At 38.1% G+C, this 27,977-nt stretch overlaps 2 protein-coding genes across 6 annotated transcripts in view; one reads left to right on the plus strand and one right to left on the minus strand.

The window, feature by feature from the left end:
• The first annotated feature begins 2,152 nt into the window (after positions 1-2,152).
• Cenpu (centromere protein U) lies at positions 2,153-27,974 on the plus strand. Its single transcript, XM_003469170.5, has 13 exons — positions 2,153-2,229; positions 5,000-5,048; positions 6,836-6,947; positions 8,597-8,702; positions 11,164-11,224; positions 11,740-11,967; positions 16,397-16,466; positions 17,230-17,338; positions 20,844-20,922; positions 21,138-21,185; positions 21,733-21,794; positions 23,854-24,010; positions 26,077-27,974. The coding sequence occupies exons 1-13, from the start codon at positions 2,189-2,191 to the stop codon at positions 26,188-26,190; spliced, it is 1,236 nt and encodes a 411-aa protein (XP_003469218.1). The 5' UTR covers positions 2,153-2,188; the 3' UTR covers positions 26,191-27,974.
• Primpol (primase and DNA directed polymerase) overlaps positions 26,587-27,977 on the minus strand; it is a 28,781-nt gene continuing 27,390 nt past the window's right edge. For all 5 annotated transcript variants that reach the window (XM_063234670.1, XM_003469108.5, XM_013151684.3 and 2 more), the window contains one exon: positions 26,587-27,002. In XM_063234670.1, the coding sequence (XP_063090740.1) occupies positions 26,784-27,002 (219 nt within the window). In that variant the 3' untranslated portion in view covers positions 26,587-26,783. The remainder of the gene's footprint in view (positions 27,003-27,977) is intronic.

A 27,977-nucleotide genomic window follows, 5' to 3' on the forward strand; every position in this document is an offset into this window, starting at 1 on the left:
AAATGCTCATAACAATGCCCAATCATACTAAATGCTCAGTAAACCCAATAGAGGATGATAACCAGAGAATCTGCCTGAGAGAAAAAATGATACATAAGTAAGGTTTTTAAAAAAATGGATTGTGAGCCCTGCTGGCTTCTCCAACTGACCTTGACACTCATCCTATCTCTGGATGTTTGAGTAACAGGTGCTCATAAATTCCTTCTATTATTTCAACTTGTTAGGGTTGAGTTTTTAATACTTTTCCCCCAAAGTGCTGAATTCCCTCCTGTCTTAACAGTAGAGTTATTTCTTTTTTCAGAGTAGCAGACACAAAAGGTTTGACTCAACCCAGTTTCCCAGAAAATGGAGCTGATACCTACCCACTCCTCTAGGGTGACAACTTTCATTGGCTCCAGAAACCTTGCTGAACTATTAGGGAACTTCTTACAGTACCTCAAAGGTGATTTATTCTTATGGTGGTTGCACAAATGATTTCTCAGTAAAGTGAACCCACATTTTATTGAAGAGGAAACAGGAATGACCTACGAATGAGAAACTGGTCTATGCAAAGCAAATGCAAATTAGAAACAATAGAATACCATTTCAACTTCCTAAATAGGTAAAAATGTAAAAGTCTTAAAAAATACTACATATTGATAGTATGTGGAACCATGGGAACTTCTAGTGGGATATAAAATGAACAGTCTATAAAACAAAATGCAAAATTTGGCACTGGTATGCAAAGTTGAAAATACTTATATCCTATACAGCAATAATATCACTGACTATCCCAAGAGCAAATGGTAGACATGTGCCCTATAAGATACGTGCAAGCATGTTTACTGCTGCGTTGCTAGTAATAGCGAAAGACCAAAAATAATCCATATATCCATGCAAAAGAATAAAACAAAATGTGATATATAATACTTAATGCATCCCAGCACCCAGTGAAAATGAATAAATTAGATACATGCAAACAGTACTACAATGTGGATATTTATAAAAATCATAGCTTTGAGTAAAGAGAAGCACTTTCAGGGTATCTACCAAACTTTTAGAAATATCTCATAATTATTTAGGGAGATAGCAAGGTAGAAAAGCATAGAAACATAAAATCAGAGCAGTAGTTACATCTAGGAGATAGAAGGACCATTCAGAGGGGTGCCCAAGACATATATAATGATTATGTCCCGAATTTGTGGTGGTTTTATGTGTTTTAATCTTTAAATATATGCTAATTCTTCTGTATGCATGAAACATATTTTATTTTTTATTTTTAACTGTGGTAAGATACACATAAAATTTAGCATTTTAACCATTGTCAAGTATGTTTCTATGGCATTAAGGGCATTCATCTTGTCATCTACTGCTGCTTATGGCCAGAACTTCATCATCCCAAATTATGCGTTTGATTTCATATCAAGAAATCATTGCCAGTCCAGCGTCATGAAGCTTTTGTTCTGTTTTCTCTTTGAGTTTTATAACTTCAGCTCTTGCATTCATGTCTTTGATCTATTTTGAGTTAATTTTCTTGTAGGGTTTAAATAATGTTCAATTTAATTCTTTTGGACTGGAATACTTTTTGGGGTTGTTTTGTTTTTTAAGACAGTTCTCAGTCACTCAGGCTGGACTTGAACTTGTGACCCTTATCCTGCCTCAGCCTCCCTTAAAGAGGAAAAAAAAAAAAAAACCCAGAACAGATCTTCCTCGTTTACAAACGAAAATATTGGAACAGTGGTAAAATAACATGCCTAGCTCACACAATTTAAAAGAACCAGAGAGAGTGCTCGCTTCTGCAGCACATATACTAGAACTGAAAAGGCGAAACAACCAGAGACAAAAGCCGGAATCCACTAGATTTCGCATACTACAGCGCTGGACAGCCGCGCCACAACTGCCTCAATCCATGAGCTACAGCTCAAGAGTTCTTCCTCGGCCCTCCCGGCCTGGCGCTCTGAAAACCTGGGGCGGACTTCAGGCAGGCGGGAAAGCGCTGTCAGCGACTGGTTGCGAGGCATGGACTCCCGCTCCGCTGTACTCGATATTGCTATCCGGGTTTTCTCTCACACTTCGGACCCGGAAGGAGCCAGAGGCGGTGGGAAGGGGGTTGCGTAGAGCGCCGGAGTAGTGGGTTCTGATTGGCTGCTTGGAGCAGCGCGGGGCTTGGCGGGAGTTTTGTGGCCGAGACGGCGCGGACAGCCGCGCGATGGCTCTGCGGAGGTGGGTGCGGCCCCTAGGCTGTGCAGGGTAAGTGCTACCCACTCGCAAAACGCCGGGTCAGGATGAACTTTATCTTTTCCTTCACCTCCGCAGTCTGTGCCGCCCAGAATTGCTGTAATGGGGCTAGGAAGAGACCCAGTGCTGTAGGACTAGCCTGAGGATGACAGCATAGGCGAGGACATCTGCTAGTATTAGTGTTCGCTGTGTATAAGTCTCAGAATAGCTTGAAACAAAGCATTCTGCAGATTCTGAGTAAGTGCCTTCTGATTGCCAGGCATTACATCCTGGAGAAGTTTACATTGGCTGGTTGTCAGTGCTCTCACTTTGAAGACCCCGGTTGGTTGGTTGTTTTGTTTTGTTTTTGGTACTAGAAACCACTGACAGAAAACTGAACCTGATCTCTTTCTAGGGGTGCAATGGGGCTGACCTTCATTTCCTAGGGTCTTCTTAACGGGCATTCCAGGATAGGCCAGGAATCTTACTGCTATGAAAAAGAACCATGCATTTAAAAATAGTTTGCAGCCTGCGCTTTGAAAGTCTGTATCAGTTGACCTGTGCCCGCCTGGCGTGTCTGAAGCACACCCAGAGCCGGGCCACGACCTGCTTGGGAAGGTGAGGTGTGCTGCAGGCCATCGGGCCCCGAAGAGATGAGTTTCTTGTGGCCCGGGGGAATACTACCTGGATAAGGCAGTGTTTGTAGATGTAAGGTGAGAGTGGAAAGCTATAGCCGGACACAGCGGGGCTTGGTGAGCACACAAGACTAGATCTGTGGCCAATGGGTAAGAGGATGGGAAAAGACTGTTAACAGCCTTGCAGGTTAGATGAAGAGAGTTAAACTTTATCTGATAGGCCAGTGTTTTTTATTGTCTTGTTTTGAACTTTTTAAATTTAAATTTAAATTATTACATTTTTGGGTTTGAGACTTATGAAATGTTTACATCCTTTTCCCCTAAAATGCACCAGTGGACATACAACAAGATTTTACGTATGCCTATTACAGAAGATTCCTCACCTGGACTCCAAACTAAAGCAGGAAAGATGGTTGATAGTTTTGAGCACAGACAGCTGGAAAGAGTTTAATTAAGAAGTTGATACCATCTAATTTCTAGTCCTATTTTTGTTATTTTACCGTGTTACCATCAACTAGCATTTCTTACCTTGAGCCTCATAATCATAATCTGTAAAATTATCACAAAGCAAATATTTATTCTACCTCCTTTGGTTTTGAGCATGAAACTTGTGAGAAATGCAAAACCTCAGATCTCATCCCAAGACTTGCTGAATTTGATTGGGGGTGAGTTAAATGGATTGGCTATAAGCAATTTCTTTTAACAGGCAAGCCCAAGAAATGATTCTCATTCCAGTTTGAGAGTTCAAGTTTGAGAATCACTGCTCTAAACAGTTTCCCTTTTTTTTTCTTTACTGTGGTTCACAGAAATAATTTACATCACAGTACACATGGGTTTACTCATACAATAAAAAGTTTCTGAAAATACTATATCCTGTGCAATCTTATATTTATGCTCTCTTATTTCCCTTTTTAAAAAATGCTGGGACCAAAATATTAAAAGATATTATAGGGCAATTGATAAAATTTGAGGATGGACTCTAAGTTAGATAATTATGTTAGTGTTAAATTTCTAGATTTTAGAAACTGTACTGTGACTATGCAAGATAATTTCCTCCTAGGAAAGAAGCTAAAAAACGTACAAGATGGGAGATGCAGTGTCTGCAGTTTACCATACACACAGCACATGAGAAAAAACATGGGTGGATCTGGGTTAAAAGCACACAGAGACCCCTTATACTTTTTTTTAAACAATTTTTCTGTAAGTTTGCAATAATATCAGATGAGTTACTCAACAGAATATTAGTTCAGACACATTAAATTGATTCTGATATCCACCCAAGTATCTGAGAAATACTGGTGTAATCTACACAGCATATTTTAAAGTCGAAGCTTATGTATTGTATTCTATCGGAGTATCCCTAGTACTTCTGTACAATGTCTGGTATTTGAAGGATACTCAGTACCTGCCTACTGCTTACTACCATTATTACTATTAATATTTTTCTTGGCACTGTTACTTCCAGTTTTTATTCTAGTTATTATTACATTTGTTTATTTTAAATATGTTGAAGATATGCAGCTTTATCTTTTTTATACTAATGCTCACTGGAGGGAGTTTTTAAATGGTAGAAAGAAGGCGGGCAGGCACTGGATTTGAAGTACCTTGGATTTTAGTGTGTGTTTCTTTGCTTGGCTGTGTGGTGCTTTGGGCAAGTTCTGTATGTGTGCAGTAAAGCGTTTGCTTCTACCTTCCAGGGCTGTTAGACTTAAATGAGAAAATGTAGGGACACTAAGCAGGCACAAGATGGGCGTGGAATTAGGTGCCTATAAATAGTGGTCTACTTTCCCATGCTCAGTTTGTCACAGTCAGTCACTGCTGGTTGATTGGGACCTCAGGGACCAACAGCAGGATTAGTTCTGTGTGTCCCTGAGACAGGAGAAGGTGACAGCTATGTTACTTTATACATTGGTGATAGGATTTGATCTATAAAAAATAAATTTTGTGACATACAAGTTCTGCTTTATAAAATGGTTTTGCCATAACCTAAATACAGTTGTATGCACACTATTAGTACAGTTACCAAGGAGTGCAATTTAGAAAGAATAATACTTAGAAAGAGTCACCGTAATGGTGTTTTCCCTAATTATTTAAATATTTCCTAAGCCTCCCCTTGTGTTTTTTGTTTGGTTGGTTTTTGTGAATATGTGCATTTTTTTGTTTAATAGTGCAGGAAACTCAAAGAATACTTTAGGAGGAACGCATTCTATGAAAGCCGTAAGTTATCTTTTTATATTTTCATGTAATTTTCTTACTGTTGACACAGCAAAATAACGTTTTGTAGGAATCTCAGAGTTTTGGAGACTTCTTGGTAAGCTCAATATTTTATTGTAGTGTGGAAATATATCCTTTTTCTTCTCACTTTTTCCAGTATAATGGAGAAAATGACCTTTGTTAATGTTTTAGACCTTCTTTTTTGACCCTAGGCTTGTTTTATTTTCATTTAGATAACTGACATCATATAAAAATTGTGTAACTTTTTAAATTTTGCCATTTTTTACTTATAGTGATTTATCTATGTCGTAGTTTAAAAATTGTTTATGATTTCATAGTACTCTGCTTAGTCCATATTCTAGTTTTGTTTTTCTTTAGGAGAGTCTTTAAGTAAATGTATGTTAATTTTTTTCTTTTTTTGGTGGTGGTGATGCTGGGGATTGAATCTGGCATGTTAGCTATTTTTATGCTACATTGCTTTCTTTAAACACTCTTTATAGCTAATTTCAGATTATTTTTCAGCGGCTCGTCCTGTCACCATTGGCATTCCACACTGACACTGAGAGCTGCTTGTCGGGTGAAGGGCAGTGGAGACCCACCCTTCCTTTTCTGGCCCAGACTTTCGCTGTCCCCGGTGGACTTTCTCTGCCTTGCTTCTGTAACTCCAGCTTCAGAAGATGACTCTTCTGCACTCCATGAAACCCTGGATACCTCTGGGACACTTCAGCTTGCCCCGCCCCCTCCCCCAGCTGGCTTGTTTCTCTTGGCTGTCTTGTCCTTTCCTCTGCCCCTCTGCTCCTGTCACACTTAGAGCCCAGTGCTCTTCCCGTTCCTTAGTTGAAGGAAAGAGTGTGTGGCAAGGATTTCTCCAACTTTCCTGCCTCTTCTTTCTGCAAGGCAGCCCTCAGCACAGATGATGGCGGCCCCTTTGCCTCAGAGCATCAGCTGGCTTAGGCATGTGCTCCGTGAGTGATTTTTTTTATCAATGAGTATCTGAGAGTGGTAGACTTCTTTTGTTTTGCTTATAATTTTAATCCATCTTTTTTTTTATACCTTGCAGGATTTTCTTGATTTCTTATCTGTTAGTATCCTTGCACATTTTCTGTGAAAGGTTTTTTGTAGTTTTCATATTTATATGTTTTTTTCTCTTGGTTTTCATTAGATGGGTGGCTAACCTCAAGGACTTAGGACTACATTCAGTTATAAACCTTAGCACTCTGTACGCAAGACCTCCTGCGCTTTGTAACTTTGAAATTGTTGGTGAACTTCTGGGTATATGACCTATTTCTAGGGAGAGTGCCTTCTTCAGATTGAGGATTTAGGCAACCGATAGCCTGGGCCAGGTGTAGCCTGTCATTTGTTTTTGTCCAGCCCTACAAACTAAGAATGATTTTTCATATTTTTAAATAGTTGAAATAAAATAAAAATATCTCATGGCATGTAAAACTGATTTGAACTTAAATTTCAGTGTCCATGAGTAAAGTTTTACTGGAACACAGCCACGTTCATGTTTGCTGCATCGAGACTATCTGCTTTCACACAAATGGCTAAGTGGTCACAACAGAAACCTGATGGCCTGCCAAACCTAAAATATTTTTTCTCTGATCCTGTATAGGTTTGCCAACCCCTGCCTCAGATGAGTAAAGGGGTCTGTTTCTCTGAAACATGCAAAATTGCTTCTCTAGACAGCAGTAACAGCAAGTTACTAAAGTTACCCTTGCTAAGTAAATTGGCTTTGTGATGTTGTTTGTTTGTGCCAATTCACTGACCCTAATTTTGTTTACTTTTAGAAAGCTAATCAAAAGCACAAGCCTCCTGATATATTTGACTTTACTGATAATTCTGTGAATTCAAGCAGGCTCAGTGAAAATGAGAAAGATGAAGACCCTTATGAAAATTTTGGTTAGTATTTTAAATCTTTACCCTAAAGTGACTTGAAAACAACAATATTTAAGCTAGATACAATAAAAAAAGGAGTTTATTCAAATATAAAAATTCGTTGTCTGCATATAAATATAATGTTCTGGGGAGTACTTATAATTGGATTCCCTTTCTGTGTATAAGTTTACTCTAGGTACTTGATGAGTACAAGATGTACAAGAATGTACAAGATGAGTTATACAATATTTTTCTTTTTGCAGCTGATTTATTTCATATAATATACTCTCTTCAAGGTTCATTTATGTTGTACCTTGTGTCCGAATTGCTTTTCAAAGCCTACTATTTCATGTACACACGAACACACACCTCACTGTGTTTATCCATTCATCTGCCAATGGACATTGAATTGCTTCTACCTTTTAACAGTTGTGGATAATGCCGTTAACATATATGTATACATGGGTGTACAGATATGTTTTTTAGTCCCTGCTTTTTCAACTCTGTATTTAAACTGTCCATTATAAAATTGCATTATTCTCTCATTTTATTATTAAGTTGAAAGATCTAGCTTTATGAGTGGTTACATATGGTAAGTCAGCATTAGTCTATAAGTTTTAGCTAAAGAGAAAATAAATTTTTGCTTAGTTATGGATAGCACAGAATATATTGCTAACTTTAAAACTGTGAGGTTGATATGTGTATTTTTTAATTAGCTGTTTATCCTGAAAAAAATTCAATGTGCATCATCTTGCTAAAATTTGAAGTGCTTCAAGATAAAGCTAGTTGGCCCTTACCAGCCACCTGCTCTGCCCCCTGCCCCCCTCAGCTCTTTACTCCTGCCAGAACCCTCCCGTGAGCCCTGCCTATGCACTGTGTGCCATTACTGATCCTTTCGGACTAAGTACAAGCACCCTTTCCTTAGCATTTCTTTTCTATGTCTTTCCACTAAGGCCATTTGGATTTTTCCTCTTATCTTCTGCCTCATTAATTTTTTATGCTACCTAAAGGCTGTAGCAAACCAAAGTCAATAAGAAAAACGAGAATCTTTCCTCACAAAGGGACTTTCATTTATAAATACTGAGTGCCCACTGTGTGCTTGGCACTTTGTGAGATGGGGATGGGCCAACCATTGGAAACTTGTGGGATTGATCAGTGAAGCGATGGTCTTCCCCGAACCGCGTATGTTACTCCATAGGAACATGGGAAGAAAATGTGAGGCTTCCTATTTGTTTACATCTATATGTTTTTAAATCTCATGAAAATGAGATTTCCTGGTAATATATAAGTGTAGGAATATAAGTTATATAAGTATAATAATATATGTTTATGTATTACTATTATTTTTTTTTTGTCTTTTTCCTTTTTATCGGTACCAGGGACCGAACTCACGACTGCCTGCTTGCAAGGCAGGCGCTTATGCTGCTGAGCTAAATCCCCAGCCCCCATAATATATGTTTATAATCCTTAAATATTCATGCATTTATTGGTGATGTGGTTTAAATTTTTTATTATTACATTGTGAGATCAAAACGTTTTGAAAGAGGCTTGTGTAACTGATTTGTTTTTATTAGCCATTTACTCAAAGATTGCTTTGAATTCTGTTGTAAAGCAATAAATATACTGCCAAACAATCAGACTTTTAAAAGTTGTACATGCTGTATCTTTTGCAGACCCTCCGTTACATAGCACTGCTCTGTATGCTGATGAAGAAGAATTTTCCAAACACTGTGGGTTGCCTATTCCTTCAACTCCTCAAGGAAAAAAAAGAAAGAAAAAGTATGATTATATTTCTATCAACTGTTTATTCATGCTTAATGGAATTTTAGAACACCTCTTTAAAATAGAAGCTATTAAAACTAAAGTATTTTTTAAAATCTTGTGAGCCAGGCATGGTGGTACATGCCTGTAATTCCAGCACTCAGGAGGCAGAGGCAGGAGGATTGCTGCACATTCCAGGATAGGCTGGGATACACAGTGAGACCCTGTCTCAAAAAAACAAAACAAAACAAAAAAAATCTTTTCAACCAACATTTTATATTTTCCCATAAGAGAAATGGGACATAAAAACTTAACTTTTCATTAATTGACTTTACTTACAATGTTATAATCATTGATATAATAAACATCCCATTATCTATCTTTATTAGGTTGAATTAAATTTATAAATCAGACTACAGGAAAAGGATATTTGTATGATGATGCAGAAATATCTATTTGTCAGAGGCCATAGATTTAGCTCAGTAGCATAGCACCTGTCTGACAATGGGGAGATCCTGAGTTCGATTCATAGTTCCCAAGAAAAATATCTCTTTTGTGTCCTTTAGTGTTGTTGTTTTGTTCATGTAAATTTATACATTTCTTAGGTTTATTCCAAGGTAATTTACCTTTTTTCTTGATACTTGGCGGTTATAAATGAGGTTTCCTATTTTATCTTTCCTGTAGTGGTTAATTGTATGAAAGCTAAGAATTTCTTACATTAAGCTTTTATTATTTTTTAATTCAAATTTATAAATTATTAGTCATTATCTCTTTGCCAAATATTAACTACTAGAAAATAAAGATGAACACTTTGTGCTTGAGAGTATCCTTGTATCATATTATTTTTGCATTCATGGGTTGATGAAACAACCCTACTTGGTTTGGCCTCTTTGCTTATCTTCTAATTCCTTCCTCTGCACTACCTCAGGGCCTTTGCATGTGCCATTTGCTGTGCTTAGGTTGCTCTCCCTACTGTGTCTGCATGGTTTGGTGCCATGCTTCCTTCTGAATTTCAGATGTCACCTTATCACAGCAATCTACTCTGATAACTCCCAGAAAAAACACTCTTATTTATCAGTATATATTCTCTACTTCTTTTTCTCAACACATACGTTATAGTTATGTTTCAATTGATTCATTATCTATCCATCTCCAGTCGAAGTGGCTAAAGACAGACGAGGACTTTGCTGTGTTTACTACCACACAGCAGATTCCTAGAACACGGTCCAGCATGTAGCAGACACTCAGTGAGCATTTGCATTCTTCACCTGTGCAGTGTGACATGGCTGAGAGGTGACAGACTGTGGACGGGCTGCCCTGGGACAGATGTGGCCTCAGAAGGCAGGTTCAGAGTGACCCACCAGGCAGCTCCGGGAGGGTGATTGCCTCCTAAAAGAGTCCTGTGTGGGACAGAAATGCCCAGACCCTATGCTGCTACTGCCTGGAGACTCTCACAGCTGCTGCATTAGGTCCTGATGGCCCTGCAGCCCAAGCTGTCGCCTCCCTACACGGGGGTCTGAGCCACGCGACCCCTGTACCCTTCGACTTTTTTCCTAGCATTTTCTTCTCTTGGACTCTGCATTCTATCTATGCTGTGTTTTGTTCTTTGAACATGCCAGGGCTGTTTTATATGACCATGCTTTTATATTTCCATTTCTTTCTGCCTTAAATGCCTTTCCCTGTACTTCTTTTTCCTGGAAAAATATTGTCAAAAGTCATCCCAAGTATCATCGCCATGGTACCTCTGTTAATTCCCCAGCCATGTATTCACATCTTCTCTGTGAGGTACTTGCCATGTCACTCGGTGTTATCTTTGCTCTTTCTGCTGGGCTTTGAACATACTAGGCATTTAAAGAAAGGGAGGCTTTTCTCTCATTTTTAAAATAATTACAGTCCCCACATTCATGTTTTGAGATTAATGTTAAATATATATTTATCAAATTGAATTAGAAGATGAATTCTCTTCTTCCATCAGAAGTTAAGGTTATTTTGTTCTTTCATAGGATGAAAGAAATACTCCCTTCTATATCACATAATGATGAGCCTAGGAAGCCTGATGGATTAGCGTTTTGTTTTTGAGACAGAGTCTCACCGTGTAGTTCCAGCTGGCCTTGAACTCAAAGCATCCTCTTGCCTCAGCCTCTTGAGTGCTGCTGACATTGTAGGCATTCGCTGCCACACCTGGCTTGGATTAGCTTTTAGTGGCTCACATTTCTGGGACTGGTAAAGATGCATTTCTCAGGACCACACAGTACTGCAGTAATGGCTTGCTGTTGTTTACTTGTCTAGGACAAACCAGTGTGGCCTGCAGGTAGGAAGACACAGGAGGTGTCAATGTAGGAAGGTGACTGGCCTGCTCACAACACGGAGGGTGTCTTCTCATTATGTTGAGCTTGTTTTCATGTTAGGCAAACAACCTATAGAAGATTGAATGCAAAGGGATTCTTATAAAATATTGATGGCTTGTTCTTTGGCACAGTTTGCACACTTCTGAAAATGAAGCTAGTGAAGATGACTCTATAATAAACAGTGCAAAAAAGGTATGTAGAAACATTCTCTTGTACCTTAATTTGTAAGCTAGTTCATATTTTATTTAGATAGGGTGCAAATAGAGAAAAGTGTAAAATATTTCATCTCTTGTTTAGATTGGATACAAATGGAGAAAATGTTCCACTGCAACATTTTTCATAGAGAAAGTATGTTTTAGGCAATGCTTTTATAACAAGAGTGAAATATTTTTTATCTGGGGTGTTTTTACTAAAAAGACCTCAAATCTCTTATGTGGTTTATCTGTTTTTATGTTGCTTATACAATGTGCTTAGTTTGTGATATGTAAGGGCAGACAGAATTTAGGGAAGATTTACTTGGAACTCTTAACTCTAGGTTTGGTGTCCTGTCCACTAACTATGTTGCCATCCGTGGTTCCATGGATGGCATGTTCAGTGTTCAGTTTTGAAGTTAGAAATGAGAAATAGGAATTCTACAGTTTTCTACCATTGTAGTAAAATCATAAGCATTTGTCCTTTCTAAACTAGTAATGCTATTTCCTTCACAGCCAAGAAGAAAATTGAAGCCCCTTAGTGAAGAGTCTGAAAGTAGTGATGAGGGTGACGTAAGAAGAAAAGTTAAATCAGCAGAAAAAAACCATGCCCAGCAGCTCCAAGCCGTTCCTGCTGTGGCATCTTCAGAGAACCCAGCTGGACCCGTCACTCCTGCAAGGCCGGGAGCCCTCGGGGCCCGGTCCTCTGATGGGAAAGGGGGACGGGCAACACCAAGTCAGCCGGTGAGTGTCTGCCCTTTATTTGGAGAGAAAGAAAAGCTTATAGAAAAATGTTTGGGAGGAAAATAAATTGCTTTCTTTTTTTCCTTTCAATTCTAACAGATAAATTTTCTTATTATACAAATGTTCAGTTGAGAAAATCTAGGCAATATGGAAAGGAAGGTGAATTCACCTGAAAGTGCATAACCCTAAAATACCTGGCTTATTCTTTTGATCTGTACACTTTAATCCTTTTTCTTGGCTTTTGCAACAGTAAATGTGATCGTCTAAAAATGTGATCACCAAGTATTCTACAGTATCTTTTTAATGGATGTATAACATTCTTCATGCATGTGTTATAGTTTAGTTAATGTCTTACTGATAACAATTGCTGTTTAACAATTTTAAGTGCTTTGGTTAATTTTGTTATAGGTAAACCTTGGCACACACTTTTGATCATTTCCTTAGAAACCATTGCTCTGACCAAATTTCTGGGTCATAATTGATCAACAGTTCTTGACATATAATGTCTTTTTGTCAAGTTCTTGTTTTTTTTTTTTTTTTTTTTTTTTTTTTGTCTTTTTCGTTTTCTATCGGTACCAGGGATTAAGCTCAGGATTGCATGCTTGCAAGGCAGGCGTTCATGCCGCTGAGCTAAATCCCCAGCCCCTTGGTCAAGTTCTTTTTTGTTTTTTGTTTTTTTTTTTTTTGTCTTTTTCATTTTTATCGGTACCGGGGATTGAACTCATGACCGCCTGCTTGCAAGGCAGGTGCTTATGCTGCTGAGCTAAATCCCCAGCCCCTCAAGTTCTTAATAATTCATTGTATTTAGTTACTCTAATGTTTTGGACCAATAATTCTCAAGTTTGAAAAAAAAATTTTAATTATGATAAAGTCTCTTCCACTTTCCACCTACTACCCGCTAAACACAGACAGGCAACTTTATAACTGATTTCTTTCATATTCTGGAATTTCCTTCTGCACAGAGGAATGTATTTGCTTATTTTTATTTCCCTTTTTTTTTTTTTAACATAAATAGAAGTATATACATGTTGTCTGCCTCTTTGTTGGGTTTGTTGTGACAAACACGGATGTGCACTTGAACTTGGGGCTGCAGGGTATAGTTGTGAGTGACTTTACATTGACAGACAGGGTAGCTCAGATACTATGTTTTGTTGTGGTAGCTAGTGGCCTTCTTGATCTATAAGTTATGTATTTTTTAACATCACACCTTTAAGAATTTTCTTTGACGTGTTTTGTCTTATCTTTTTTTTTGTTTTTCGAGGTTGGTTCTTGTCTGTCTTTTGAGATGGGGTCTTGCTATCGTGCTCAGGCTGACCTTAAATTTGTGGGCTCAACCTGGTGTGCTAGCATAAATCTGTATCCCCAGCATTTGGGAGGCTGAGGCAGGAGGATCACTGCAAGTTTGAGGCTAACCTAGGCTACATAGTGACTTGAATGCCAGCCTAGACTACATAGTATGACCCTGTCTCAAAAAGGACAAAAAACAAAATTGTGGGCCCAACTGCTCCTACCACCTCAGCTTCTTCAGTAGCTGGGGCTACAAGTGTCTGCCACTGCATCTAACTTCTTTAAGGTGTTTTTCCCAAAAACTTTATTATTTTAAGTATTATTTTTAATTAACAAATTATAGTGGATGCATTTATGGGATACAATGTTGCCTTGATATATGTGCACAGTATGGAACGACAGAATCAAGTTAATTAATGTGTCTTATTAACTTTTTGTGGTGAAACATCTGAAATTTATCCTTCTAGGTATTTTTTTGGGACTTTCTTATTTACTCTATTCTACTAAGCTGTGCAGTAGATCTGAAAACCTTATTCTTCCTGTCTAACTGAAATGAACCTTTTAATCAACTATCACCCATCTTTCCAATTCATGCTCTTTTTTTTTTTCCCAATTCATGCTCTTATAGTTAGCATGTTCTTATTCAGTTTGACAGTGTCTGTCTTTTTATTGCATTGTTTGGCTCATGTACTTCTTATGTAGTTATTGACACAGATAAACTTATGTCTACCATCTTGCTAGTTTTATAGCAAGTCTCTTCTGTTTTTTGTACTAGTATTATCCCTCTTATAAAGATCCACTTTTAAAAATGTAACTTTAGAGCCAGGTAGGGGCACACACCCATAATCACAGCACTCTGGAGGCTCAGGCAGGAGGAGTGCCGTGAGTTTAAGGCCAGCCTGGACCGTGCGTGTCTCAGATTCCCCCCATAGATATATATGTATGCATGTGTGGACCTTTAACTACAGTAGTTTCCAGCAGGCTCAGTTCTTATACTGTTTTTGTCCCTTTGTTGCTAATTCTGGATTCAGTATTTTTTAGTGTTCTGTTTTCTCTATGGCTTCTTAGCTATGCCACTGCCTCTTTAGCTGTTACTCTTGGGTTAAAAATGTACATCGTGAACATGTTCACAACAGGGCGACAGTTCATATGTCTCACTGCTGGGAGGCTCTGAACCATCATTGGTCATGCATGACGGTCCCAGTGGGTGGCATGGAACGGTCCTATTGGGTGGATTTAGCTGCTTGATGGACAGTCATGCCTGTACCACCAGTGGCTCAAGATAGCAAAAATATGAATTAGCAATGCCTGTTTAGAATTTCTGTGTTACAGCTTCATGTATCCCTGCTTCCTTCTTTCTGTCTGGGAATTACATACATGTAATTACATAACAATATCAAAATTCTGTTTTTCCATCCACTATGTTCTTTTTCTATGCTATTTTTTAATCACCTGCTTTCCTTGTACATGTAAGTCTGATTTTACAGTATTATGATTTTTGTTTGAAACAGTTGTGTTTTGTCAAATTATTAAAAAAGTGTTTCATGTTGTACTCCTTTTTCTTTTCCAGTTCTCTTACTGCCTTCCGTAGATGTGTGTGTCCATCTGATACCTTCTCCTCTCCCCGTCAGAACATCTTCCAGTGTTGCTAGATTCTCTTAGATTTTATCTGAAAGTGTTTTTATTTCATCCCTAATTTTAAAGGATATTTCACTGGATAGAACTTCAAATTGACAGTTTTTTCTCCAGCTCTTTAAGTATCTTTTTCTGCTGTCTTCTGGTCTGCATTGTTTCAGAGAAGTCACCCACAAACTTAAAATTAAACTAATGCCACAGTTGTACTATGTATCACTTTATTTGTGGGCCTTTTGGCCTAACATTTTGTTGTATCTTTCCCTAGGAGCCAGTTTTGCCCTGGTGGGAGCAGATGGCCCTGTGTAAGAGTGCAGGCTCTAGTTATGACACTTAACCCAGCATGATCTTCCTGCCTGACAGATGGGGCGGGTGTCCAGTGATGGACACCTTCTGAGTGTACCGTTCATCAGGGAACCCAGTTATATATTACCTATTGTCTGAAGCCTGAATAAAGTTGTACTTCTTCCCCTATTTCATGACCATTTATGACAAGACTTAGGACAGTTCCTCAAAAAACTATGACTACAAGAGCCATAATATACCACCCCAAAGTACATATTTTGAGCTGATTATTTTGAGAAATTAGAAACACAGAAGTAGTTCTGAAAAGGTACAGGGTTTTAGGGGGAAAAGGTGTTTTTGTTTTTGTTTTTGTTTTTTGGGGGGCAGTGTCTTACTACATAGTTCAAACTGGCCGTGAGCTCACTATGGGAGTCCTTCTGCCTCAGCCTTCCAGTGCTGCAATTGCACGTGTGTGCCGCCATGCCTGGCAAGCTACAGTTCTGTAAAGTACCTGGTTTGCTGTGGCCTCCCCTTCTCTGAAGCCCAGATTCCAGTTCCTTTCTTGGCTCAGGTCTCATGTTTTGTGGGCCTGCTGTGGGTGGCCCCTGATGTGTGTGCTGGTAATTAAATATGGTTTTTCTGTTAATCTGTCAATGTTTTTGGCAGCCTGCATAAAAAAAACGCAATGATGGAGGGGAGCCATTTGCTCCCTCTTGCGTGAGCTATAAGAAGTGGTTCTTAATGAAGCTGCAAGCAGAAATTTGAGCTGATTCCATACATTGTTATCTTAAATATTAAAATATTAAATATTAAATATTAAAAAATTATTAAATATTAAAAAATATTCAACTTCCTCCATTTCAATATTGTTAAAAGTCAACAGGAAGTTTCATTTTGTTTTATTTTCTGCACTGTTTTATCTGGTACCTATTTATGTGACCAGCATTAATTTAGAACTAAGTGAGAATTTTAGCTTAAATATTGACTGACTGATAATACTGTCTTCCTTCCCTTTAGTCTTTGTTTTCGATCGGGGAGTGGTGGTTCAGTCACCATGTCATAGTCTGGGCAGCCTCCAGCTGGCGGTCCTCTTGCTCAGCCTCCTAAATCCTGGGATTACTGGCATAAGCCACAGAACCTGGATTGATAATAGTGTGTTAGTTTTTATGTTTTAAGTACAAAGAAAGGTTTTCTTAAAAATCTATACTTTAAATTTTTTCGGTAGAAAATTCAGAAAAGAAGGAAAATGTCTCCTGGAAAAAGGAAGAAAGCGCGAAGTGAAGCCAAAGATTCAGGTACACGATGGTGTTTTACATTTCGACACTTTCCAAGGATTTCAGGAGAAAAGATTTATTGTTTGTTAAAGTAGCAAATTATAAGTTCATACAATTGCCACTTCTAAAAAGTAACATATGACTTTGGAGCAAAATTGTTTTCTAACATTTTGTCATGAAAAATTTCTATACACAGTAAATCTGAAAGGACTTTGCGGTATATATTTGCATACCTACTGCTAGATTTTATACTTAGCATTTTATCACACTTGCTTTACCCCTTCCTGGCCATTAACGACTTACAGTTTACCTGGAGGATTTCGCAGGGAGTTCCGTTTGTTTCTGTGCTGACTTTACTGAGTGTCCCCAGGGCAGGTGTCACTTTAACCAGTTGATTCTTGTACTGAATAAATTTGATAAAATTGTCACTTTTTAATTTCCTATAATATTATCTTATAAAAAATAATGAAAAAAAAATAATGAAAAAGTGTACAATTTTTGGTCATCTTGTATTGAAGTAATTAGACCTTAAGTGGTTAATACACTTTAGTTCTTTAATGTATTTTAAAATAAACCATAAATGTCAGTGTATTCTTCTGAAATACTTACTTCACACATCATTAACTCGATAGAGTTCAGTGTTGTTTACAATACAGTGCCCAGAGGGTTTTTCAGCAGTAGCTATTGTAAGCAATGTGTTTTTGTTTCAGGCTTCCAGAACTGTCAATTTAGAGCTAAATTATGAATGATCAGCATATTAAATTGACCTTTCTTAATATTTTAGATATTTCTGATAGTGAGCATATTTGGTGTCTAGAAGGAAGGAAAACCAGTGACATCATGGAGTTGGATATTATTTTGTCTGCATTTGAGAAAACCTTCCTACAGTATCAGTAAGTCTTCTGTTGTTGTGATACATGGATCTGATAAGTTTCCTTTGAGGCACTGCTGTTGCTTATCCTCCAGTGTTTAATATGAGGTGTTTTCATTATCATTGTGTTTTAGATAGTTTTACATTTCCATAGTATGCCAGGATAAATATATTTATTAGGCCAATTTCAAATTATTGGATCATCAGTTGTAAACTATGTTTCATATAGACTGATCTTCCTTGTATTTTCCTTTTCAAATAGTCATTTTCCTGCAGTATTATTGGTTCCTCCCAGAAACAGCTGCCCCAAATTAGTCTCCACTTGTTTTTCTCCAGGCCTTATAATCACAGCCTGGGCTTCTTCTTTTCTTCCTCTCCCTTCCTTCCCCTCTCCTCCCTTGCCCTCCCAAGTAAATTCCTAAAGTACAGAACAACAAAAAGTTGTCACCAGAAGGGTGGCCTGGCAGAGTGAGCTGAGGGATGTGGACCGGCCAGCCACACCTTGCGCACTGCTGGCCTCCCTGAGGGGAGCGTCCATGGGGCAGGCAGCTGGCAAGGGAATAAGACAGGAACGCCATGGGGCCTGGAGTCAGGAGCAAGGAGCTGGCAGCTCTGGAGCCACGGAGCTTGAAACAGGAGGGCAGCACCTATAACACGGTGCCTGGGAGACCACAGGGTAGAAGAACAGCAGGAACGGAGGACAGAAGCAGAACTCCTCTGAGCCGCTATGCATTTAAGCCACGAATATTCTTCACTTCTGCTGCAAGACTGAGTCTGGTCCTTCTCAGCGCTCTGGGGAATCTGTCCACCACACACAAGGCTGCCATCCACAGCAAGGGGCTTTGTGAAAATCTAGAAAGGCTGGACTTGCCTTCAAGAAGGAATTGGACCTCATCCACGTTTGAGGCCCCACCATCAATATCATGGTCTGGGATTTATTTAGTAGAAGTTATTCTCGAGGGTCTCAGGTGGCTGTGGAGATTTGCCAGTAAGGCCTGGCACACTGCAGCTCCGGATTGGAGTGGTGGGAGGAACTCTGAAAAGGGCCATGGAATGTGCCGGAGGGTGCTGGCGTCTGTGTCCCACTAACCTCGGTCAGCCTACTGCTCGTCCTAAATGCTCGTCCTTAGTCTAACCCCTGTGCTCTGAGATCTGTGCCATGGTCTCCACTGAAGACTTTTTAGGGCAGAATGGTGTCATCCAGGGTGCTGTGTTTCTGTCACCAGTGAAATCACATTCGGTCACATTTGGAAAACCATTTTGTATTTTAGCCATGCCAACAGGTATGAAATACAGAAGTATTCTATTATTGTGGTAAAAACAAAGTGTACCATGAAGCATTTTTAAATGTTCAGTTTTTTATCTTCTGGTGCAACACAACTCTAGAACTTACTCATTTTGCATAGCTGAAACTCTGTATCTATTAAAACAATTTACCGTTTCCCCGTCTCCCCAAAGACCACTGTCGTACTTTCTGCCTTTATAAGCCTGGCCACTCTAGCCACCTCATATGAGTGGAATCATGCAGTGTTTGTCCTTCAAGACTGGCTTATTTCACTTAGCGTAGTCTCCTCAGGGTTCGCCCGGGTTACAGCTGTGTCAGAATTACTCCCTGCTTTAGGATGAGCAACGTTCTACCGTGTGTGTACCACAATTGCTTTCTCCACTCGTTGATGAACACTTGAGCTATTTTCACTTTTTGGCTCCTGTGGATGTTACCATGGACATTGCTGTACAGATAGTCTGAGTCTTGGCTTTCAATTCTTATTATTATATACTCAGAAATGCAGTTGTTGGGCCATATAATTCTGTATTTAACATGTGCACAATGGAACTATAATTTGTCTCCCTGCTGGGCATAATTGGCCCATCAGGTGGCTTTTTATTAATTTTAGTAGTAAAAAGACCAATAAAAGTGATTGATCTGTCTGTGTCACTAATAGTACAAACTGCTCCACGGGACAGTCATGAATATACCATCATTGGTTCAAGCCAGTCGAAACATGTTAACATTTTTGAGGAACTGCCTACTGTTTTTTGCAGAACTATACCACTTTACGTTTCTACCTTCAATATACAAGAATGTTCAATTTTTCTAAATTCTAACATTTATTTTCTGATTTTTATATATAATTGACATCCTAATAGGTACAGAGTTATGTTGTGGTTCTCATTTGCTTTTCCCTTGCGATTCCCACGTGCATGGTGGACATCAGTGAAATTGAAAACAGGAACTTAGTAGAGAAAAATCAACAGCATTAAAAGCTGGTTTTAAAAAATTAATAAAAGTAAACCTCTAGCCAAAGGAAAGAAAAAAACACAAATTACTAATATCAGAAATGAAAGAGACATTTTACATCAGTAAACTGCATGCATAGCAAAAGGATACTAAAATACTATAAACATCTTTATGCCTACGACTTTGATAACTGCAATGAAATGGAATTAGTTCTTTGAAAGACAATTTGCCACAACTAAAAAAAATTATTTGCATGAGACTGTATCTGCTTTTAAAAAATAATAACCTCCCCAAAAAGAAATCATTAGACCTAGATGTGTTTACTGGTCATTTCTACCACATATTTAGGAAAGAAATTATATCAGTTCTCTGAAATATTTCAGAAGATACAGACAGAAGGAATATCTCAAAACTTGTGCTTGAAGGCCAGCATTACCCTAATAACAAAATTAAAAACAGAGGGATATAATGGACTATTATCTCTCATGAAAATGGATACAGGACTTCTTTAAAAATATTAGTAGATTAAGTTGAACAATGTACAAAAAATTGGACATATAAGTGGAATTTATTCAAGGTATTCAAGGCTAATTCAAAGAAGTCAATAAAAAAAGAAGTGCCATTAATAGTTGCAGGAAAAATATTTAACAAAATCCAGTACCCATTCATGATTTAAAAAAATATGTAAAATTGGGAATAGGAGTTAACTTCTCTAACTTATTTAAAAAAAAATGTGTAGAAAATTAGTATCTTACTTAGTGATGAGAAACTAGAAGCCTTCTCACTAAGATCAGGATATGCTCTCTCTGGCCCTTTCACTCTTTTTAAACTTGGGGTTGAACCCAGGGCCATTTCCTTTTGGTTAGCTTTATGGTGCTGAAGAATGAACAGCTGGCTTGTGACTGCTTTCTCCTCCTTTAGTCCATGTGTGTTATGCAGTTATTCCCCCAGTTGCTATCAGATAAGGAGGGGGTCAGACCTGCCAGTTGTTATCAGCTCAGGTGGTGGGGAAAGACGAGGATTGGCCTTTAGCATGTCCGCATCACTTGGTATCACTTGTAGACTTTGCCAACATCAGAATTAAAATGACCCATACTGACAAAAAAAAAATTTGAGACACGTTCTCAGTATTGAAGCCTAAGAAAGGGCTGCAGACTAAACACTGCCACCTTAGATATTTAAACTGCTGTATGACAAACTGTGTGTTTATGTACTAAGCAAATAAACACATCTTTCAAAGTCTGTTACAATGCCTACTTCAGGTTTTTGTTTGTTTACCCCTTTACAGACAAAAAATAGAATCTAAAGTTTGTACAGAGGCCATCAACAAGTTTTATTTTAATATTAAAGAAGAACTCATCAGAATGGTAAGATCACTGAAATAATTTTGTTAATCTACACTTTTAAAATTAATCCTGAAGCGGCACCCTGTTGTCCAAAAAAAGCTTGCATTTGCTGTTCATACAGTAATAAAGGCATTAGAGCTACATATATTGCACCTGCTGCTTTAAAACTAAATGTGATATATGTGAAACTAACATTTAATTTTGGAAAATATATGTATTTTTTTTTGTTTGTGTAGCTCAAAGAAGTCCAGATGTTTAAAAACCTAAAAAGGAAGAATGCTAAGGTAAATACATACGTGATTACAGTCATATAGTTATGCGGTGCTAATATCTGTGAGACTTGACTCTGGGTTTTATAGCCTTTAGAGTTTGTATAACATCTTTGTAGTCAGGCTTTTATTAAATTAATCTTTTGATTAGATAATATTAATATAAGTTAGCAATGGGGACCTGTTTCAGTCAGCTTTCTATCACCAAAGAAAATACCTGAAATAAACTTGTAAGAGAAAAATATATTTTGACTGTCAGTTTGGAAAGTTCCTGTCCATGATTTTTTGACCTTGTTGCTTTTGGGCCTGTGGCATGGCAGCACGTGGTGGCAGAAGCGTTTGACAGAGCAAAACTGCTTGCCCTGCTGAGCCACAGAGGGAAAGGGCAGGGAGGGCTGGGGTCCCAGGCTCCACTAAGGGCACACCCTCAGCAATGTGAAGACAGCAGCTCGCGGTCCTCCACTGTCTCGTTTCTCTCTGCACTTCTACTACCAAGCACAGTGTACATGGCAGTGCTCAAATATTCTCATGAACTTAACAAGGAAATTATTGTATCACCTAGATGATTTCTGACATGGAAAAGAGAAGGCAACGTTTGATTGAAGTCCAGGATGAACTGCTTCGGTAAGATAATATCAAAATCCTGTTTGAGAACTTATCTTGAAGGCAGTGCAGTGTGGCATCCAGGAAAGTAATCTTTTCTGCTGTGTGATATTAAAAGCTGCAAATTATCTTTGGGTTTAAATGTTCAGTGGAGCCAGGTTATGCTGCCTGATTGCCATACCTTTTAGCAGAGAAAATTCAGCACCAGTCTGTCTCCCAGCTTATCAGCTCTGGCCTCAGGCAGCCTCAGTAGAGGCGTGGTGTACACTGTAGAATTAGACTGCCTGTGTTTGAATCCAGACTCTGCCACTTAGTAGTGGAGAAAGCATGGATAGACAGGTGACTTCCTAAAGCCTTGATTTCCTCCTTTATATATGGGTACCATATATACCCTTCACACACTTGGGATGGGTGGGTGGGAATTGAGTGAATAAACAAAGTGTTTACAGTGATGAGCATACAGCAAGTGCTCTTTATATTATTGCTGTTGAAATGTACATTCTGGATCTGTACTCCTGCATCTGTATTCACCAGTGTTGGGCAGGAGGATGACTTTGCGGGCCTGGGTGGTCTCTGAGGGCCGATTAGGAAGATGGGGACACTCCTGAACCTGGCGGCCTACACATTTTTTAGGCCCTGTTCAGAGGCCAGGACTGCTGTGTGAGCTGGGGAAAGCAGGCTTAGCTGTTTTCTACTCTTCTGGAGCTTTAAAATGGCTTCAGAGGGCAGGAGGTGTGGCTCACTGGCAGTGCCTGCCTAGCTACCACACGCAAGATCCTGGGTTCAGTAGCCAGCACCACAAACAAGAAACAGCTTCAGACAGAACATGGTATTAATAGGAAAGACAGTGCATAATTAGAGAAAAGACTGCCATAGAATTTAAGAGAGGGAGGAATTGGTTGTTCAGTCCACTTGTTTCTAGATTGTCTATGGACAGATAACTGCTCCATCATAAAGTTTTCATTGGTCCACCCCAAAATAAGAAAATTACAGGTACTATAATGACAGTAACACTTAAAGCGTTCCAGGTGGCAAGGCCCTTTCTTTCCTAAGTGTTTTATGAGTCCATTAGTCATCTCTCAATGCTGTGAGATAAAATATGGCTTTCACACTTGCCATCACGTGAGACCATGTTGATATGTTTTTAAAAATTTTGCTTCTTTCCTAGATACAGTTTGAGACATTAGAGAAGTATATTTTGAAAAGGCATAGTAAGAAATAGTGTGGTATATCCTGGTTTGTCTCTGCACGTGAAAACCCCAGGGCCCAGGAGAGCAGTTGGCACTGTACATCCCTGGGGGATGAGGGAGCCAGCATTGGTGGGCAGCAGATGGCCTCTCGGCCTGCACGCCCGACCACAGCCCTGTCATTTGTTCAACTGAAGAGCTATTAAAAGCACTTTTCTTTTATAAAATTATATTAGAAAATAGCTTATATCTTTATTTGGCAAATAAACATTGGCAGCCTTTCCTCATTGGCAGCCTTTTATTGGTCCATAAAATCTATATTTTAAACGTGAAGAAACTAAGCCACTGAGAGTGAAAAAGTTGGCCACGGTCACACATTTTTTATTCCAAGCCCTGTGATAGTTTTCCATTGATGTTGTTAGACTTTGGACAGTGGGCAATTTTCATAAGCAAACTTTTACCCAGTTTGTTGCTGTTTTTTTTTTTTTTTTTTAAATTGGTACCGGGGATCGAACCCAGGATCGCGTGCTTGTAAGGCAGGTGCTTATGTTGCGCTAAATCCCCAGCCCCGAGTTTGCTGTTAAATAGCAATGCCTGCAAGCTATAAAAAGTAACCATGCTTATCATTTAATTCAGTAGTTCCCAAGATATGCACGGTTTAAATTCAGCACAGATAAGATGCGTCCTTCTGTGGGGTTCACTGCTGTTTGTCCCTTGGGCTTTTGAAACTCCTACTATTCATAATTTATAGGCAAAAGACAAATCATCTAGTGTAACTCCCTCGTGGCTTTAATACTTCCTTTAGTATACTTACTACTCAGTCTTATACACTAGAATCTGTGGAACTTTATTGTGTCACTTATTTAGGGGAAAAATACCAATTTTTATTCTAGGTTAGAACCACAGCTGAAACAACTACAAACAAAATATGATGAACTTAAGGAGAGAAAGTCATCTCTTAGGAATGCCACGCATTTCTTATCTAATTTAAAACAGCTTTATCAAGATTATTCAGAAGTTGAAGAGAGGGAACGAAATGTAAAGGAAATGGTAAGTTTGATTTTTACATTTCATTGTGCTTCAGACTGTAGAGGACATGTTATGCTAGAGTACTGGGAACTTTGGCTAAGATAAAGGAATGTCATTATTAAATCAGTGAAAACGTACTGTATAATCACCTTTCTTAGCTACTTAATGAAGGCTAGGTGAGTGGGGAAACATTGAGAATCACTGATGTTTTTTAAAGGCATTTATCCTTCAGAGAACTGAACCTCATCTGTTCAGAGAACAGTATATCCTCTTGCATATATAAGGGAAGTATATACACTCTTATGTACAAATCAGTTGAACAACCGTGCTCTGCTTTATCATAATTTTCATCAGCATAAGTCAGACATGTTCAGAAGACCATCCTCTGTTGCTGTTTGTCTAGCTCATGTTCACAGTATCTTCTGTCTGAAAAATAAGATATTGTCTCACATGAATGGTTTTCTGGGGTTGAAAAAACCAAAAGAACATGGAAGGAAAAATGTGATATGTATTATCATGTTAGTAAGCTTTGTAGCTGCTTCTGGATTTTTACTGCTGTTGTTATTGACACTCAGCCCAGATTAGTGGAAATGTTTTATAGAAAAAATTTATGTATTTGTATATCCTTATAATTTGACATAAAATATAATTATGTGTACATATATCTTATTTAAAACCTGTAATCTTCACTTCTAAATTCAATTATACATTGGGATACTTATGTAAGTGGATTTTCTTGAGCTGAAGATTTGTTCATATATTAGACATCTGGAAGTAAAGTACTTTTAAAGGTTTTTAATGTACCTGACTAAAGTTTATTATTTAGAACAGAAAATACAGCAACTAACTGTGTTGAAATTAATAAGTAGCTTGATTCAATTTGGTTACAACCAATACTTTTTTTGTTGGTATTGAGAATTGAGCCCTGGGCATCCTGCATTCTAGGCAAGTACTGTACCACTGAGCTACATTCCCAGCCTTGAAACCAAGATTTAGAGACTATTACGTGCAGAAGATACCACTCTCACATGTCATTCTTTGTATTCAGTGCCTTCCATAGCAATTCCTTTACATAGCAATGTCTGTGAGCTGTAAAATGTAACCAAGTTTATCATTTAATTCAGTAGTTTCCAAAATGAACATGACTTGGTAGATTTTGCATATATTATATATATAAAATCATAATTGCCTTATAAAATATAGATATTTGGGTATATCCTACCTCTTTCCTACATGATACACTTAGCACCAAGTGGAATTCTTCCCTTCCATCCTTTCCTTAGAGGTGTCCATGGTTTCTTGAATATATTAGGGTCTCAAATATTTGCTGATTGATTTCTCAAAACATGGTAAGTCGTATGCCAGAAACAAATTCTGTTATCATGTAGGGGTAGTCACAGTCTGCTCAATTTTCATTACTTAGAAAATCACATTGAAAACAATAGTATTCAACAGCAGACTACCAAGTATAAAAAAGGGGGAATTTAATCACCCTCAAATACAGTTTGGGACAGACAAGTTTGGTTTTGTTAATTATTTCAAAATCATGAGTTAGATCTGTGTCCTCATCTATATTGGGTTTGTTGTTTTAATCATTAAGAACATTTGGACTGGCAACACTGATTTCCCCAATAGTTTTTCTAGATGATGGATTTTGATGATTTATGAAGAACTTTCATAGGCTAATGTTCTCATTCCACCTGTTCTTGGAGTAAAAGTAAACATGATGTGCAGTTTTTTGTGTTTTAAAATAGACGAGATCAAGCAGACCCCACACAGCACTTAGCAAACCTGCCCAAACCAAGTCTCAACATGTCCCGAGCATGATCCCCTACTTTAAATAATTCAGATGCCACTGTCCTCTGAACCAGCTGGCATTCTGCAGTAAGGAAGTCCATACAAGCTTTATATTATTGATTATGTCCTAAGGAAATTAAACTAGTGTTAATGACCCTAGCTTAAAACTGAAGAGTATCAACAGAAAGTGCTATCAAAATTGGCATTGGTCATAAGCTTGAGGTATGCGATGAGAAGGTGATAAAAGTTTTGCTATTTGCAAAATTTAAGTGATTTTCTTTCATCAACAGTATGATTCATCCAGCCTTCCGGCTCTGTTATTTAAAGCAAGAACCCTTTTGGGAGCTGACCACCACTTGCAAAATATCAACCATCAATTAGAGAAGCTGCTTGACCAGGAATGAGAAAACCTGTCTACTGAAACGTGCCCACATGAAGATGTCTCAGGCTACTGCCTATTACCTTCTGAAGCTGTACTTTTGTAAAGTAAAAAATATTTTCCAAAAAAGTATGGCCCAGTCACTAGATTTTGTATGACTTTGTCATTTAAATTAAATTGTACCAATCTGATGGCCTTAATAGTTTTAGAGGTAATCATCTCTTCTGAATAGTGTCTTAATAAATTCTAACATGTTCACATCTTAATCAGCTTCAGACAAAAAGTTTTAAGCTCATAGCTTAAAACTTGTAAACCTATAATTAATTAGGATGTTTCTACTGAATTTAAGTACACCAATGCTAGCTTTTAATAAAACTGATTTACTTAAATGAAAAAACAAAACTGGAAAACAGTGATAAAATTTAGTTCATATAGACTGGTTTAATAATAAGTTAATATTTTTTTTGTGACGGTACTGGGGACTGAACCAGGCTTTGTGCATAGTTGGTAGGCGCTCTACCACTGAGCTATACCCCCAGCCCAAATTTAATTTGTTATCAAATCTCATAGATTTGAGGCAAGTTATAGTCTGGTTCTGAAAGTGTTGTCCATAGTGAGCTACTCTTGTAATCCTTCTATAATGAGTTCATCAGGAATTTCATTCCCTGCACTGCTGTAACTGAGAAGACTGTTCTCTGCAGCTTCAGCTAATTCCGCATCGTCAGTAGCTTCCAAGAAGTATGCATCATCGGTGCTGTTATCCCAGGCAGCATCAGCAGAGGCACCTGGATTTTTGGCTTCATTGTTCCAAGTTTCATCTGCTGTAAACTCTTCTTCCTTTATTTCATTGGGGAAGGGTGATAGAGGGAGTGAGATAAAAGAAAAAGGTTATTTAATCAGAAACTGAGGGATCTCATTGTACACTCCGAGTATCCTGAAGAAAAGGTACACATAATGGCCAGTTCTTCAACAGAGTAAAATGAATGTGCTGCATAAATACAGGCTGCAAGACTGTCGCCATGGGGACGGTACTCTGGCTCCAAGGCTGCTGCTTTTGTAGCTTACTCTTGAAACTCCAAGTTTTAAATTGCCTGTGGTTCTTTGGCAGATGCTGGCAGTATCCTCAGATGGGGCTAGAGCAAAATAAATTTCACTTTTGACAAGTAGTCTAACTAAAGATACTGGAAAATACATTTGCTATCCTGCAAACCAAACTTTCCCTCTAATGTGTAAGGTATTTGTAAAATTACAAACATGGATTAGAAATACTGTTACAAAGAACTGTTTTGGGGGGCTGGAGATTTAGCTCAGCGGCATAAGCGCCTGCCTTGCAAGCAGGCAGTCATAAGTTCGATCCCCGGTACCGATAAAAAGGAAAAAGACAAAAAAAAAAAAAAAAAAAAGAACTGTTTTGGTACAACTTTCAAAATATGACTGTGGATTGTAAACTATACAATTCCTGACTTTAACAATTTAAATTTAATAATTTTACCATTACTATGTAAGAATGTCTGTATTCTTCAACTACATGCTTAATTATTAAGAGATAAAAATTTATGTAAGTTACAACGTACTTCCAAAAAATTAGCTAAAAATATAACTGTATATGTGCACCATTAGAGGAAGCAAACAGATGTGGCCAGATGTTAGCACATGCCAGATCTAGGTAAAGGACAAACCAAGATTCCTTATTCGCATGTAATATTTTTGTATCTTTTCAAATCAAGTTTTTAATCAAGATGATCAGTGCAATACAAAAAGCAATACATAATTGTGAATGTTCTTAAAAATAAATGATATGTACATTCATTC

This window comes from Cavia porcellus, unplaced genomic scaffold (genome assembly GCF_034190915.1).
Source record: "Cavia porcellus strain 051 isolate PalLab524CR breed Dunkin Hartley unplaced genomic scaffold, mCavPor4.1 scaffold_24, whole genome shotgun sequence".
Taxonomy (NCBI): Eukaryota; Metazoa; Chordata; class Mammalia; order Rodentia; family Caviidae; genus Cavia; species Cavia porcellus.